This window comes from Hippocampus guttulatus, chromosome 7 (assembly GCF_054856545.1).
Source record: "Hippocampus guttulatus isolate MCC_2025c chromosome 7, RoL_Hgut_1.0, whole genome shotgun sequence".
NCBI lineage: Eukaryota > Metazoa > Chordata > Actinopteri > Syngnathiformes > Syngnathidae > Hippocampus > Hippocampus guttulatus.
The window spans coordinates 16946711-16960957 of record NC_141267.1 but is presented as its reverse complement, the minus strand read 5'-3'; the positions used below and the strand labels follow the sequence as shown (position 1 = coordinate 16960957).

General features: G+C 44.8%; 2 protein-coding genes and 1 long non-coding RNA gene across 5 annotated transcripts in view; 2 read left to right on the top strand and 1 right to left on the bottom strand.

The window, feature by feature from the left end:
* Positions 1-592: 592 nt before the first annotated feature.
* On the bottom strand, positions 593-14200 carry ankrd24 (ankyrin repeat domain 24). The gene is made up of 22 exons (XM_086114837.1): positions 14165-14200; positions 12804-12934; positions 12012-12100; positions 11858-11922; positions 11724-11781; positions 10489-10559; positions 10270-10376; positions 8864-9030; positions 8710-8732; positions 8430-8522; positions 7604-7705; positions 7399-7518; positions 7153-7282; positions 6555-6730; positions 6148-6311; positions 4893-5644; positions 4361-4677; positions 3994-4227; positions 3305-3481; positions 1901-2050; positions 1729-1794; positions 593-1564 (listed from the first exon to the last, which is right to left on the bottom strand). Exons 1-22 carry the CDS (start codon positions 14198-14200, stop codon positions 1496-1498), a joined length of 3297 nt encoding a protein of 1098 aa, XP_085970963.1. The 3' UTR covers positions 593-1495.
* On the top strand, positions 5093-7552 carry LOC147202670 (uncharacterized). The gene is made up of 2 exons (XR_015101318.1): positions 5093-5155; positions 5267-7552. It is a non-coding gene; the product is annotated as an uncharacterized LOC147202670 (long non-coding RNA).
* The window catches only part of shdb (Src homology 2 domain containing transforming protein D, b), a 31054-nt gene continuing 27977 nt past the window's right edge, over positions 11171-14247 (top strand). Inside the window, exons 1-3 of one of the 3 annotated variants that reach the window (XM_086114830.1) lie at positions 11171-11298; positions 11408-11448; positions 12034-12115. In XM_086114830.1, the coding sequence (XP_085970956.1) occupies positions 12073-12115 (43 nt within the window). In that variant the 5' untranslated portion in view covers positions 11171-11298; positions 11408-11448; positions 12034-12072. Of the gene's footprint in view, positions 11299-11393; positions 11449-11980; positions 12127-14247 lie in introns of those variants that run through there. The other 2 variants (XM_086114833.1, XM_086114832.1) reach the window with 2 other exon arrangements.

Here is a 14247-nt window from a genome sequence, read left to right as displayed (position 1 = left end):
TTGGGCAGTCTGTATGCCCTCTGTTGCACGCGCAATACACTTGCCTTTTTTTCCTTTCGTCTTTGTGTGTTCTCACATTTAAAAAAAAAACAGTTGAATGTAAAAACTGCATAGAATCACATGTCTGTATCTCGCTCACAGCGACACTGCGACTAAGTCCAGCAGTCTTGTAAATATGGTGGCATAAAGGTGAAGCTTTTGGAGAGAACAAATAAAACAAAACAGGAAGTTGAACCAAGCAACAGGAAGTGGGGAGGAGATAACAGGTGAAACCCATGACATGGGAAAAAAAAAAGGAGGAATGACCGGAAGGCCACATGGCGCAGAGAAATTTTGAGAAAACAACAGATTAAGGTCGGAATGTTTTTCTAACTGAATACTTTTTTGATGCTAGCACCCTGGCTATCTGAGCAAACAAACAGCATTTACTTGCTTGTCTAACTTGGACCTGCTTAGTGGCTGTTAACCTCCATGGCGGAAATGTCGTTCAACAAGAAAGCTTAGTGCAGATACGCCTTCCTCAAAAATCTCTCCGCGCTTCAAATCGTCGTTAACATTCCCATGTGCTACAGTGAACAGGAACACCAGTAAATGACTTTTTATTGATTTATTTTGGACCAAAAAGGGAAAATATGGAGTAAAAAAAAAAGGTCAATCCCAAAATTGTATCTTTTAAAAATAACAATCACACACTGGCTTTTACCAAAAGGCACAGCACACTTGTATCGTGATACAGTTTTACAGCTTCGATGTGGGCTGAAGCAAATATGATTCTTGTCTATAGTAGCAAACCTTCTTCAAGCGGAACACGTATTGCTTGTAAAATATTGGCCGTTTTTCCGGCAAGACGTACAAAGGCGAATAAAGCTGCAAACGCTCCTTTTCATGGTGAATCTTGAAAATAACTGTTAGACTTTTGACATAAATGTGAAAAAAAAATGGGGGAGACGCAAGTACAATAATGTACCTTCCGCTTTTTCGTGGAAGAGCATCTCATTGTTCTGCCTGTCACTTTATCACTGGCATTGATGAACAAATTATTTTTTGGACCAAATGAAGTGTTTGCATTGTCAAAGTATGAAACCCACAATTCACCCAAAATGGCTGCCTCATATCAAAATGGTTGACTTAGTGTTACATGCAAGGCATGGGTCTTTGCGACCCTGTGATGTGTCTTGTTATGATGTGAAGTGGAGCTAGTTTTGGGAGGTCAAGTATGGGACAAGAATTTTTCTCAGAATACACACGCGTCTTTTTGAGCATGTGATTCATTTGTCGGAAGATTCAGAAAACTTTATTTATCCCTATGGGGTAATTAGGAAGAACAAAGAATAAGTCTTAATGATGCCCCAGCATTGCTAGTGTCATCCCCCTCGGTTACTTACAGCCCTCAGGAGGTGTGCTTTACATGGTGTGCGATATTTTAGCTCGCCATCTGTCGGTAGCAAAATTGTATGCTTGACCCGGTGAGCTCCAACGATGGGCGACGTGGACGTCATTGATCCTGTTGGCTCATTCTGAGGATCTGCAGGAGAAGATGTTGGACCTCTTCGTCCATACGACCCTGTTGGACAGGCGCACTGCGACTTAGTGTTCGATTGGGAATGGTGATGTGTGCGTATTAAGACATCAGATTAGTCAGTGAGTCAGTACTCAGCAGCGAAGCAGCGTGTGTGTTGGCGTGCACGCGTGTGACGTGTACGTGATTTTGTGTCGCGAGACTCTGACCTGCACAGCCGCCAGTAAATGAGAACGATACACAGCTACCACTTGTTTGTGCTTTCTTTCCCAATCCTTGAAAAATGAAAAGGACATTTTAAAAAACAGTAATTATACTAAAATAATTACAAGCATGATGTCGACACATCTTTTTGAGAAATTATTATTATTTGTTCGGTACCTGGAGCTGTTGGCTAAGTACAGCAACCCTGTTCTGTAGCGCCATTCGCTGTCCCGGGTTCCCCTGATGTGTGGACGTGATTCCGAGAGGAGGCGACAGAGATCCAAGCGCCTCCTTTAGCCGGAACACCTCCTTTGAAAGCTCCGTTATCTGCATCAGAAACAGTTTCCAGTTCATGTTTTTTTTTAAGGAGCTCGAAGTGGTCACGTTTAATCAAATCCGCCCTCGTCCAAGCCTTCGGAATCATAACAGGCCATGTATTATTTTTATTTTGTTGTGTCCTCGCAGTATTTTCACTTCCGTGTACCTTAGTGTTGTCTCCACTTGTGTTTATCTTCTACAGTAGCATTTCCCGGCCTTTCCTGAACCTTGGCGTATATTTTGCGAAAGAAAATGGCCATAGTACAGCACGTAAAATTATGCTGACGGTATACTCGCAAGAAGCCAGGAGTTAACAGTATTTTGTTAGCTGAATGGCAAAAGGTGGGGATAGTTGATTTGAATCTTCTTCCACCTACAGGAAGAACAATTGAATGGTCTTCCTGTCATGATACACTACACTGAAAAAACGTTTTTGTTGAATTTACTCCATTTAATTTCCTGAAATGGTTGGAGGAAATGAAATAATCTAGATCCAGATACATTTTTGACTATCCTGAGTAAATTCACTAAACCATTTTTTAGCGTATATAGACAAAAATATAGCCTAAATTTGCAGCACAGGACTTTTTTCTACTCGGAGTACAGTGGCCCCTAACCTGAAATTTTAGCACAGTAAGTACAAAATTAAGGAGCACACACACCGTAAATTGACTTGCAAAGTAAATCTTCACTCCGATCATTTTCACTGCATCGCTGCTAAATGGGCTGATGTTGGGAGCTGAAGTTTGACAGCAACAAAAAATATTCAAGAATAAGAATTTAAAAAAAGAAACTGCAAATTTACTCGTCACAATGGCGTAAGTAGATGTACTTGCACTGTCTGACATTTTAGGAAATGTCGTCATTCAGGGGCAGTCTGAAGCTTTGAGGTAAATAATACTTTTCAGACAGGCTAGCACACTAACCACAAGATGGCAGCAAAGCACTATTCAAAACTAAAATCCACAACTCTAACTAACAAGATGCCCTCTAATTTCTCTGACCCATGCACAAAAACAGCAAAAAAAAATTCATCAACTGATGGCAGAAATGTTTAAAAAACGCAAACGGGGCAAGTGGTGAGTCGCAGATATGCTGCAAAACAGCACAGATTTTCTTTTTCTTGAAGAGGAACAAGAGGTGCCTCCAGGCCCTCTCTGTTCCTCTGGTTGAGTGAATGAACACCGCCCACTCGCCTCCCCCCCAAAAAACATTCAAATATTCGAAGTTGGCGTTACTTTTTTTTTTCTTGCAATGTCTCACCTTGCGGTCCTTCTCCTTGACCAGGCCTTGCGATTGCTGGATGTTAGTGTGGAGTTCCTGGATGTGACTGGACTTGTCTTGCAGTTCTTGAAGCTGCTGCTGCACAGCGGCCAACTGAGTCTCCGCAACCTGTCGCTCGCTCTTGTGAAAGAGAGCCTCCCGCTGCACTTGGAACACCTTACACAGGTAGGCGACACCCACTGTGTTATTTGAGGAACTGCTTTCCGGTCGTGTTGATGTGACTATTGACTTTATTGACCAAGCAGAGCGGTGTCGTGTAAATTTCCATCTCGTGTTTTCTCTTTATTTAACTCTTTCGGGGACAGTGGTTACTTCAGTGGACAGCTCACAATGTTATTCGGTTATAGGGTGCATAAAAGGGCTAATCATTATTTCTATGTAAAACATGCTTGGAAGAAAGTTGGTATTTGCTGGACTGCGCAATTTGTCGAAGCTTCAGCCATCGGGAGTGAAAGTCAGCAGTATCCGTTTCAGTGCACATATGTAGTGCTACAATTGAGTAAGTACATCAGTATCCATCGTACGGAGAGGGGAATGAATAATGCAGAGGCGGGAAAGAGATAACGGTGGAACCTAACTCTCATTCTGACCGACACAATAAAGACTAAGTGGATGAAAAGACTGCTTTGTGAGGGTTTGCAGGACACCACGCATGCGCTCACAGGTACCTCAGTGCACGTCTTCTCGTGTTTGCGCGTGAGGTCGTTGAGGCGGGCGGCGGCGGCGTTGATCTCGGCCTGCAAGGACAGCCGCAGGGCCTCGTGGTCCTCCTTGGAGATAAGACCCTGTTGGGCGGCCTTTTCAGACTTGAGTTGACGCAGCTCTGCCTCCTTGTCACTCAGAGCTTCTTGAGCTTCCGCTGCGCTGCTCTCGCTGGTTTGCAGGGAGCACCGGAGCTCTGCCTTACAGGGTAGAAAGTAAACTCTTGGGTTTATTTTGTTGTTAAGGGTGACAGAAAATAACTGATGAGTGATTTTCATCTTCATTAGGATGGCAGGTGAGCCGGCACCTATACCGGCATACTTGGCCACCAACCTTGACTTTCTCGTGCTCTTCCTTCGGCACAGCCTCACGTAAGGTTTCGAGTTGGGCCTCTAGTCTGGCCGTCCGCTCTTCAGAATCTGACCGCAGCGTCTTTTCCCGCTCAAGCTCCTGTAAGGTTCGGGCTAGCTGCTCGGACACGGCGGCCAGCGCTTCTTTGTGCTTGGACAGAGGCATCGCATCCTTCAGGTGCAGGGCGTCGTGGGCGCGGCTCTCTCGCTCGGCGCATAAGCAGTCGAGAGCTTGGGCGGCTTCCTGGCGAGCCGCCTCCAGCTCTTCGCGGACTGCGGCCAGCGTTCGTCTGGAGCGTTCTGATCGGACCGACACGTGGTCAGTCGCAGGAATGGCATTCACAGAAATCTCTATATGATAGATTGAGGGGTTACACTATAACTTGGCAATATAACCTTAAATCTTTTTACAGCCCCCCCCCCCCCGATAAAAAGACGTTTCTGATTGCAACATCCCCACCTCCCATTCACCAATAGAGAATGTAAACAACATGGCAGATGACTGCATGTCAGACCTGATGTGATCGAGAGCTCCGAGCTCTCCGAGTGCTCTTCCTCTTCATCCTCGTCCTCGCCATTTGTAGGAGGCCTTATCCTCTCCAACTGCAGGAGGGCATCGTTGAGCCTCCTCGCCACCTCCGCTCTCTCCCTGGCCAGCTGTTCACATTGTAGGCCCAGAGTGACCTGCACCTCCTCCAGATCCGAACGGGGCACACGCTTCCTCAGCTCGCCCTCGAGCTCCACGACACGTTGCTGAAGACGGCGAACCTGATCTCCGGTCGGTCCCGCGCCTCCCAACGTGCTCCCTCCCGGTGCCGCGTTCGCCTCCAGTTCGGCCACTTTTTGGCCAAGTTTCACAGTTTCTGTTTGCTCGCCTGACTTTGTCCAGTGGTCGTCACCTGCAGACTTTTTCTGGATGAGGGCGGCTTGGAGTTGCTCGACTCGCTCCGTCAGCTGTTTGATTCTGTCAGTGTCCTCGGAGGTCTGAGCGATGGCTTTGGCGCGGCTCTGAACGAGCTCCTCCTCCAACTCGCCCACTCTTGCCCTCAGCTGCTGGGCCTCGGGGTCTGGAACCTCACCGGCACCTGCTGCTGCAGTAGCTTTATCCCCTTCACCACATTCCACCGAGAACACCCCAAGCCGCATTTGCTCCTTTAGCTGCTCCAGCTCCGACTTGGAGGAAGCCAATTGAACCTGCAGGCCCTGCAGCTTGTCCTTCAGAGCCTCCGGGCTCTCTGACGATCCAGTCTGAGATATCTCATCACCACTGCGGACCAAAACAAAGATCAGTGATCATAAACAAAGCTCAAATGAAATTTATGATTCACTTTGAATCTATAACAACGGTTACTACAGTGGACAGCTTATCATGTTACAGGGTGTGTGAAAGGGTTAATCTAGTCCACTGTATTAAATGTGTAAACTGTTAAAAAAAAAAAAGGAAGTGCATGCAGGCACGTTGCTCAATAACTTCCACTAACATCCAGGCAAAAACATAGCTCCTTCCTTGTTTCTCAAATGAGATGTATCACTTCGACATACACAAATTTCTATTTCTGCATGGCTTTGGAGGCCTCTTTTTTTGGCAAATAGCTCGGATACCTCTCACAGAAGAAAGCTGAATCAAAAATTTGTTCAAGGATCTTGCTGAAACTTGCAGCTTGTCCCCTAACAGGGGTCACCACAGCAAGCCAATATGATTTGTTTAGTATCGTTGTGAGCCGCCAATGTGTGTGGGATTAGCGAAGTTCCAGGCTTGTCTCATCTTACCGTTCCTCCACTTTACCGGACTCCCCACTAAACGTTTGAGCCTGAGAGAAGCGCTCCTGCAGGGCTTCAAATTCCTTCCTAATGGTCTCGTACTGCGCTACGGGGACAAAGTCCGCACCGGGGCTTTGCATGTCGGTGTCGTCCTTCTCAAACATCTCCAGCATCTGTAAAGAGGTGAACTGAAATGTAGCGTGGCAACTTACTTTTTCACGTTCCATAAAGTAAGATTAATACACGTGTATGGCAAAAAAAAAAAGGAAGGAAAAAAGAAGGAAGCCAAAACGCACGTGTCCTAACTGAGGCGTACTGGATGAATATGACATCACAAAATTCATCATGACATAAAAGACACCTTCACATAAGAGAGTCTGAGGTTGTCCTCTCCGCAAGCTGATGAGCGTCCGTACCTGAACTTTGAGAATAAGTTCGGCGTTCTGTGATGTAAGCTCCTCTATCTTTTGGTGTAACGCTTCTGCACTTGCGCGGCGGTCTGCAGGGGAGGGAGACGGGCTGGCTGATTCCGCATCGGTGGAGGTCTCGTCGCGAGCTGGTGCGGCTCTGGAACGCTTGCAGAGCAACTTCTCTGGATGGCAAGTTCAAGAACAAAAAGCTGACAATAACTGGCACACTATGTGGACATATGGAAGTATTGGAACATCTGGTCATAATACTCAACAGTGAACCTCGGCTAATTATTATTTGGGGAAAAATGCAAGTAATTGGTCCCTCACTTGGCTCCACCCCACTAAACAAAAATGTTAGTCTCCAGTTTAGATGCATCACTTCAGTATACTTTGGTGACACTAATTATTCTTTTCCGATTAATCAGTGCTTTGGCGCCATCTTGTGGCATCCTAAAGCATAACAGAAAGAATGCAAAAACTTCCCTTCACATTAAACACATACACCCATGTTTGGTACTTGATGAAGAGCGATACCATGTCACGCTTTTGCCCAGCTTAGGAATGCAGATTCTAAGATGCTTGGGAATTACAAATGACATACCTGTGAAGTCAAATATTTCCTCCATATCCTCGGAGTCGCTTGCCCCAACGCTGTTGACTCCCTTCAGCTCCTCGATCAACTTGTCTCTCTCGGCTTCTGCTTCTTTTAGACGCCATTTCATTTGAGACAGCTATCGTGGTGCGTGCGTGCGTATGCGACAAGCATACGATGAGTCACATTGTGTAGCTAATTTGCAATATACAGGTGTATATATTTTTAATTAAGTACGCATCGGGATTGCAGTACCTCGTCCAAAGCAGAAAGGGCACTTTGTTGTTGCTGCTCCAAGGCTTTTATCTTTTGGAGGAGACGACCTCGCTCAAGACGTAGTCGGCGAATCTCCTCAAACACCTCCTCGTCTTCCACCTTATGGCAAAATAAAAACTTTGTATTAATTCTTCATGTGACTGTGTGTGAAACTAAAGGATTTCAAGACAAACTCATCAGTAACCTGATGTGATTGTTGAGGCTGAGGAGAAGGCGACTGAGCAGGGGGCTTGGGTGACTGAACGGTGGGAGCGGGACCACGTGAATGAGGGCTGGGTGGCAAATCCTGAAAGATTGTGATGGAATGCGTGAAAAACACACAAATGATCGAAAAAGAAGCAGAATTTTAGCTGACAGCCGTTTCACTGCTGATCCCGATATTGCAGTCTTGAATCCAGTCCGATACTGATAACGATCCGATATGATATGAGCAGGATTGACACCTGCTTTTATTTTTTGGTTTGAAACGTTAGACGAGAACAACAAAGAATAATGGTCAGCAACAGTAAGTCTGAGAAAATATGACCCAATATCAGAGATTTGGAATGTAGACCAATGTACGGAAAACACAGTTCTTTTTGGTGTTACATTTTTTTATTTCCCCCCCCCCCCCCAATGCATTTCAGTGGGCGTCTATATACATGCTTTTTTCTTTCTTTTCGCTAACGCGCTCCCTTGTGTGGGTCTATTGTATACAGTCGTGTTCCTCTGCATATTCACAATTTGCAACTCGTAAATTCACCTATTCATCCATTTTAGGGCATCCTATCCTCAATTATTTGCTGAAAAACTATTCACTACAAAAAAAGCTATTCACTGTTTTTGTGCTAAGGCTTTTTCTAATATAAAAAGTATTGCTTGATCACCATCTAGTGGCATCTGTTAGCAATTACAATTTTTTTTGAAGGGGAAACGCAAGAGCGTACTTGCTGTGGCAATATTTCGTGGTGTGCCTTGAGATTTTTCTCATGGAAATAAATAAAAGGTTGGAAAACACGGCCTGAGAGTACCTGGAGAGGAGAGCGTGGTGGGGGAGGAGCTTTCCTTTTGCGAGGGGTACTACCCCCTTGAACCAATGAGGCCCGTGAGTTGTTCTGGCGGGTCTGCATTGGTGGGGTAAGAAGGAATGCACTCTGATTAAAATGAAAGGAAATGAAGAAAGTCTTGATACGGTCGGGTCAGATTCAATTACAAATGGGAATGAAAGCGTGACACATATAACGTCGCATTGTAAAACCCGCACAATATGACGATCGGCCTGAGAGGAACGGGGTAGCCGTGCGACATTACCTCCTCGCCTGTGCCTTCTGACAGTACGGATGCAGAAGGAGAGGGAACAATTCCTTACATTGAGATACATGTCATTATGTGCACACATATACACGAGTACATGTTCATACATTTTCGATCACCTACAAAAAAGACTTTGACACTAATACCGTACCAGGAGGTGCTCCGTTTTGCAACATGTGCACGATGTGCTGGCTGTCAGGGCTGTAGTCATCCGCCTTGTTTCCGAGGCCGTCGACCAGCTGCGTGTTGGCCCCTCCCCTCAGTAGAACGGCCACTGTTTCAGCACTCTCGCTCTCGCAGGCCAGCATCAAGGCAGTCCTGATTGAAGACACAAACGGATCACAATTCAACATGCGCATTATTTGGAGTAACTAAATGATGTATGAAGGAGGGGGGGGGGGGTTATGACCCACTTTTTTTCATAGCGACTTTTACTCAGGTGTGACTTGTATATGAAAATTAGAGCTCGGACTGGCACTCAAAATCCCCGTTCTGTAATTGTGGAACGTTATTGGTCCCGTATTTTCACGATGTGATACGTATCAGTCATCATTTCATATTTTGCGTCTTGTACTACTTATACTGTTTTATTCATGAATTTTTGAAGATAGTTCTGAGGCACGGCGGTCGACTGGTTAGCACGTTGGCCTCACAGTGCAGAGTTGTAGGGTTTCTTTCCTTCTTGTGTGGAGTTTGCACGTTCTCCCAAACTGACCCCTTGACATCGGGCCACCATTAACGTCGAAGTAGTATCCTTATTGTGGCAGATGCTGCATGGTAAACTAGCGAGCTAGCTGGAGACACGGTCCCTTAGTTTGCTCCCGAGACAGGCGGCGGCAAACTAATGACATAGTGTAGATCTACTTTCTTTTCTTCTTTGATTGAAACAAAAATAATTCTCCCCCGCAAATGCAACTTATATACTCCGCAATGACATTTTTTCTTCTTCTTCATGATGCACTTTTTGACTGGTGCGATTTTTATTCCCAGGAAAGTTATCGTCCAAAAAAATGCGGTAATAATTTTCTGACCAACTGAGTGAAATTAGATAATTTCCTGCAGCGCACTCGATGAGCTCTCATGGCACACCAATGTGCCTAGGAGGGAATCATTGCTTTACAAATGATCCATTTCTATGTTACACAATTCTAAACACTACAGTGTCTCAGACATGGAGATCCCGATCACGCCCGCTGAATTTTCACAACTCTTGTTTCAATGCCAGCGTCATACTGAGCGGAGTTTTCCCAACGAACAGGTTTAGACCGAATCAACATGTTTGCTCCCTCCAACATCAAAGTTGTTGATCCCTGCCAGAGGCCTTGAACTACCACCCTTGAAATCTTATCCAAATGCCGCAGACTCTCCGAATGAATCCTTCCTCTGTTGCAACCAGCACAACCCCACCGCTGCGATAATGGCCCCATAGAGGTCTGCGGCTCTCGCCCTGCTCCATCTGTCCGGAATTTAGCAGCTGCTACGACCAGACTGACAGACACGCAACTTCCAGCCGGCCTCCTTCGGCTGAGGCTGCAGCACAGATGAAGAGTTGTGTACCTCCCCTGGTTGTCCTGAATGTTTGCGTTGGCACCTCGGCCCAGCAGAAAGACACACAGCTCCGCTCGACTCATCTGCGCTGCCAGAATGAGGGCGGTGGCTCCATCCTGAACAGCGTGGGTGGGGGTGGGGGGGGGGGGGGGGGGGCAAAAACAAAAATGAACATATTACCGGAGCATTAATTCAACGATTATACCAACTCATCATTTTTGAACCTACCCCATCCTGCACATCAAGATCGGCTTTGAAGTCCCACAGGATCTCAGTGCAGGATACGTAGCCACTGACCGCTGTAAACAAAACTGTTAATCAACATTCACGTGCCTTACACTTTTCAATGAAGTGGCATTATGATCAATTTCATCCCCACCCGCCACAATGTAAAGTACACCTGCATAAATTATGGAGCAAAATTCTCCCTAGATTGACGGCAGTGTTTCCCAAATTTTATTGAGCCCTGCACATATTTTTTAATATTTCATTAGGAAAATATAGGCAGATTTTGTATAACTCCAAAGATTAGGAAACAAATGCTATGCATCCAGCAGTCATGATGGAGAGCATGTGGAGACATGGATTCATTGAAGACCATATAGAGTACCGTATTTTCCGCGCTATAAGGCGCACCTAAAAGGATTCAATTTTCCCAAAAGGTGCACTCTATAATCCGATGCGCCTTATATTTGGTGTTACGGTCTCTTTATATTCCCCATTGAATTGTTTCCGTTAGTATTCTGATGCCATCTCATGGTGATTATTAGGAGGAACCAATTGTAATCTAAAAGGGTCCTGCCTGACACTAATTGACATGTGCATTGCCCAGTGTGGGACTAATAAAGGATATCTTATCTTATCTTATCTTATTTGCCAACACAGACTCAAACAACTACTTTGTGAGCTTCGTGCAGCCATTATGAAAAGAAGATAACACCAAAGGCATTGTTAACTACTGACTAAACGATGGAAGAGAGATGGAGACAAGCAAGACTTCGAAGGATTTTTAGCCCCTTGAGGATATGAGCCCATGAGGTTTGAGCCCCTTTTTGTTGAATCCATTGTCTTCATAACTTTTGTCTTTCATTTATTGTTTTTTAATGCCATTTGTATTTGTATGTTTCATGTCCGTGTTTGTGACCAGTTGTGTTACAGCTGCAGCGGTTGTGAAGGCTCTATATACTGGTAAATAAAGCTGTACTGTATTGTCCTCCCTTCAGCGTAGCACCATCTAGTGGATACATTGCACAACCGCAGCCACGATTGTAGCCTCTATTCTATGCGCCTTATAATGCAGTGCACCCTCCCTATGAAAACAGTTTTAAAGCATGCCATTCATTGAAGGTGCGCCTTATAATACGGAGCGCCTTATCGTGCATAAAATATTGTCTGACTGATTACAGTCACCAAAATATGCACTTGACTTTGGTCAAAGTGTGTAACGGTTCCTGTTACTGTACCCGCATGATGGAGAGGTGTCCTTCCAATGGCATCTGCGCAATCCACTTCCAGTCTTTCCTGTTATCAACAGGGTAGGACAAAACTTCTGACATTTGATGATGCAGGGAAAATGTATGTTGTCAACTTCATTCACCTGCAAAAGTCTCTTTAAGCATTCGGTCTGTCCGTTTTTGGCTGCGAGGTGAAGGGCGCCAAAGCCTAGCAATTAAAATCAGCAAACAACATGTGATATGGTGGCCTTGATGGATAATGTTTTGTTTTTTGATCTGTGTTGTGCAATACCACACCGGCACCATCTGTGACATTGAGGTCTGCTCCGTGAGCGATGATGACCTCCAGACAGTCGACATGCCCACGAGACACACATTGATGGAAGCTGCCGGAAGGACACGTGAGTTATTTGTACGTATTCACATATTCTGTGGATAACGTTGATTAGATTTGTTTGTAGCTCACGTTTTTATGACATGCAAATTAAGCGCGGCACATTAAATAGCGATAATCGGGGTGAATTTGTGTCGGGTGTCTCTAACTGACGATCCTGTTGTTTCGGCTGTGTTGAGTGATTCCTTTTATCTCCCTGACCTGTTTATTGCAAAATCGGCAGGGATGACAACCGAGTGCTATACTACAACGTGAGTCGATCTCATCTTTTTTTGTGGATTTGGAATGGCACGCATGGCAAATGCTTTACCCGAGCAATATTACAATTTAGAGTGAGATGATTTTTGTGAAAAATTGCTCAAAATGGATTCTTCCACTCTTGGCTTGCTGTTCAGCAGTTTTGTGCCATCTTTGAATTGGAATTTTTCTGCATGAGAGCCCTTTGCATTGGGAATACAAAAATAACAGTATATGATTATTTTTGGAATATTTCAACTCTTTGTTGTTGAAGACTGGATCTATCGATATAAGAGCATGATATTACTGTAGTAAGATACTGTGATAAATGTTGGTTGAATACAAAAAAAAACACACATGCACGTATTTTGTCCCTCTCGGCTTCTCAGCAATCTCGTCCTCGTTGGCATTTTTGCTCATCGCCGTTAAAGTAACAGGCAGTCCAATGACCCACTTACGCCGACTTGCCCTCAGCATCCAACTTGGTGGGGCAGAGACCCTTTTTAAGGATGAGGGCGGACACTTTGTCTGCTTCGTTTTGCTCCGCAGCCTGGAGGAGCCTCTCGTCACTCTTGCTCCAGTCCTGACTCTTATGGGATCCGGGTAAAAAAAAGAGGAAAAAAATTATATAAACATGGCATGACACAGCAGTGGAAAAATAAAAGCATGGTTAAGCAAAGTTATACTCCAGTTTCATTACTGTGAAATGATACATACGGGAAGTGGGAGCAGGCTGAGACAATGACAAAAAGGATTCATCATCAGGCTAACGACAAGCTGCAGAGGAACAATGCAGCTAGCACACATAAAACTGTTCTGAACAATAACCTGATAGCTGATTACTACACACCGAGCTTCTAATACAATCTAAGCTTTCTCCTTTGTATCAGCTTCTCTCTTTTTTTCTTTTTTTTTGGCCAGCCTTTTAAGAGTTGTACCCTGCGGTTGCTCCATCCTGTGGCTGTGTGCCCTTGTCATTCCATATCAGGACTCAGCAAATAAGAGCAGCTGTGCGCTGCGAGTCTGTCTGCTCGGTTGCTGGGATGTGAGAGACACGGGCTTTCACTTTCAGGCTGTACGTTGTACAGTAGATATCTGAAGGAAACTATATGTAGTTTTAAAACATGATCTGGCCCACCTTCAGATCTGGCCCACCATATCAGTTTGTGTGGCCCACGAGAGCAAATCAAGCAAGTCGACTTTTCCACGATGCTTGCTAAAGTCAGAACCAACATTTGAAATTGTCATGTGTAATCCATCATAAAATAGAGATATTGCAAGCATTATCTCATTACGTACTTATTACATTAATGTAAACAATGGCTGAACAAGCCATTATTCTTGACTCCTGATTTCAAAACAAGTTATCCGCCAATTCGTTGTGCACTGGATATGTAATATGCGGAGGTGATTAAACATTTATACGGTTTCACAAAATTCACAGTCATCAAGGCCCTCCCAGGGAAATCGTAACTACCATGTGGCCCGCAACAAAAATGAGTTTGACACCCCTCTCGAGAGACACCAGGGTCGTGCAATGTAACGTGTGTGTGTGTGTGTGTGTGTGTGTGTGTGTATGTGTGTGAATAATTGAATAATTGAATGCTACCTGAGCTCTATTGGCCATTGAGCCTCTGCTCAAGAGGCAGTCCCGCTGCCGTGCTGCTGTGGTAATACTGAACCCCAATAACCACCTCCCCTCACATTTAAACACTCCCCAGGACGCATAAACGATTATTTAAGATCCTAAACATTATGAAATAGAACCATTAAAATAAAAAAAGATATAAGGCACTCAGGATTCAGACCTTACACTTACCTCATTCTTTTTAAACTTTGCCTTCAGACTCTTCATGTTGCTCTACTTTTATACAAAAAAAAATGCACCAAAACAATGTTAAT

Excerpts from the sequence above, each read along its gene's own strand:
- ankrd24 (XM_086114837.1), bottom strand. The coding sequence starts at position 14,200 with ATGAAGAGTCTGAAGGCAAAGTTTAAAAAGAATGAG. Across the intron at positions 6,312-6,554 it reads AACTTATTCTCAAAGTTCAG|ATGCTGGAGATGTTTGAGAA; the intron begins GTACGGACGCTC and ends ACCTCTTTACAG. Across the intron at positions 4,678-4,892 it reads GGAGCTCTCGATCACATCAG|AACGCTCCAGACGAACGCTG; the intron begins GTCTGACATGCA and ends CGGTCCGATCAG.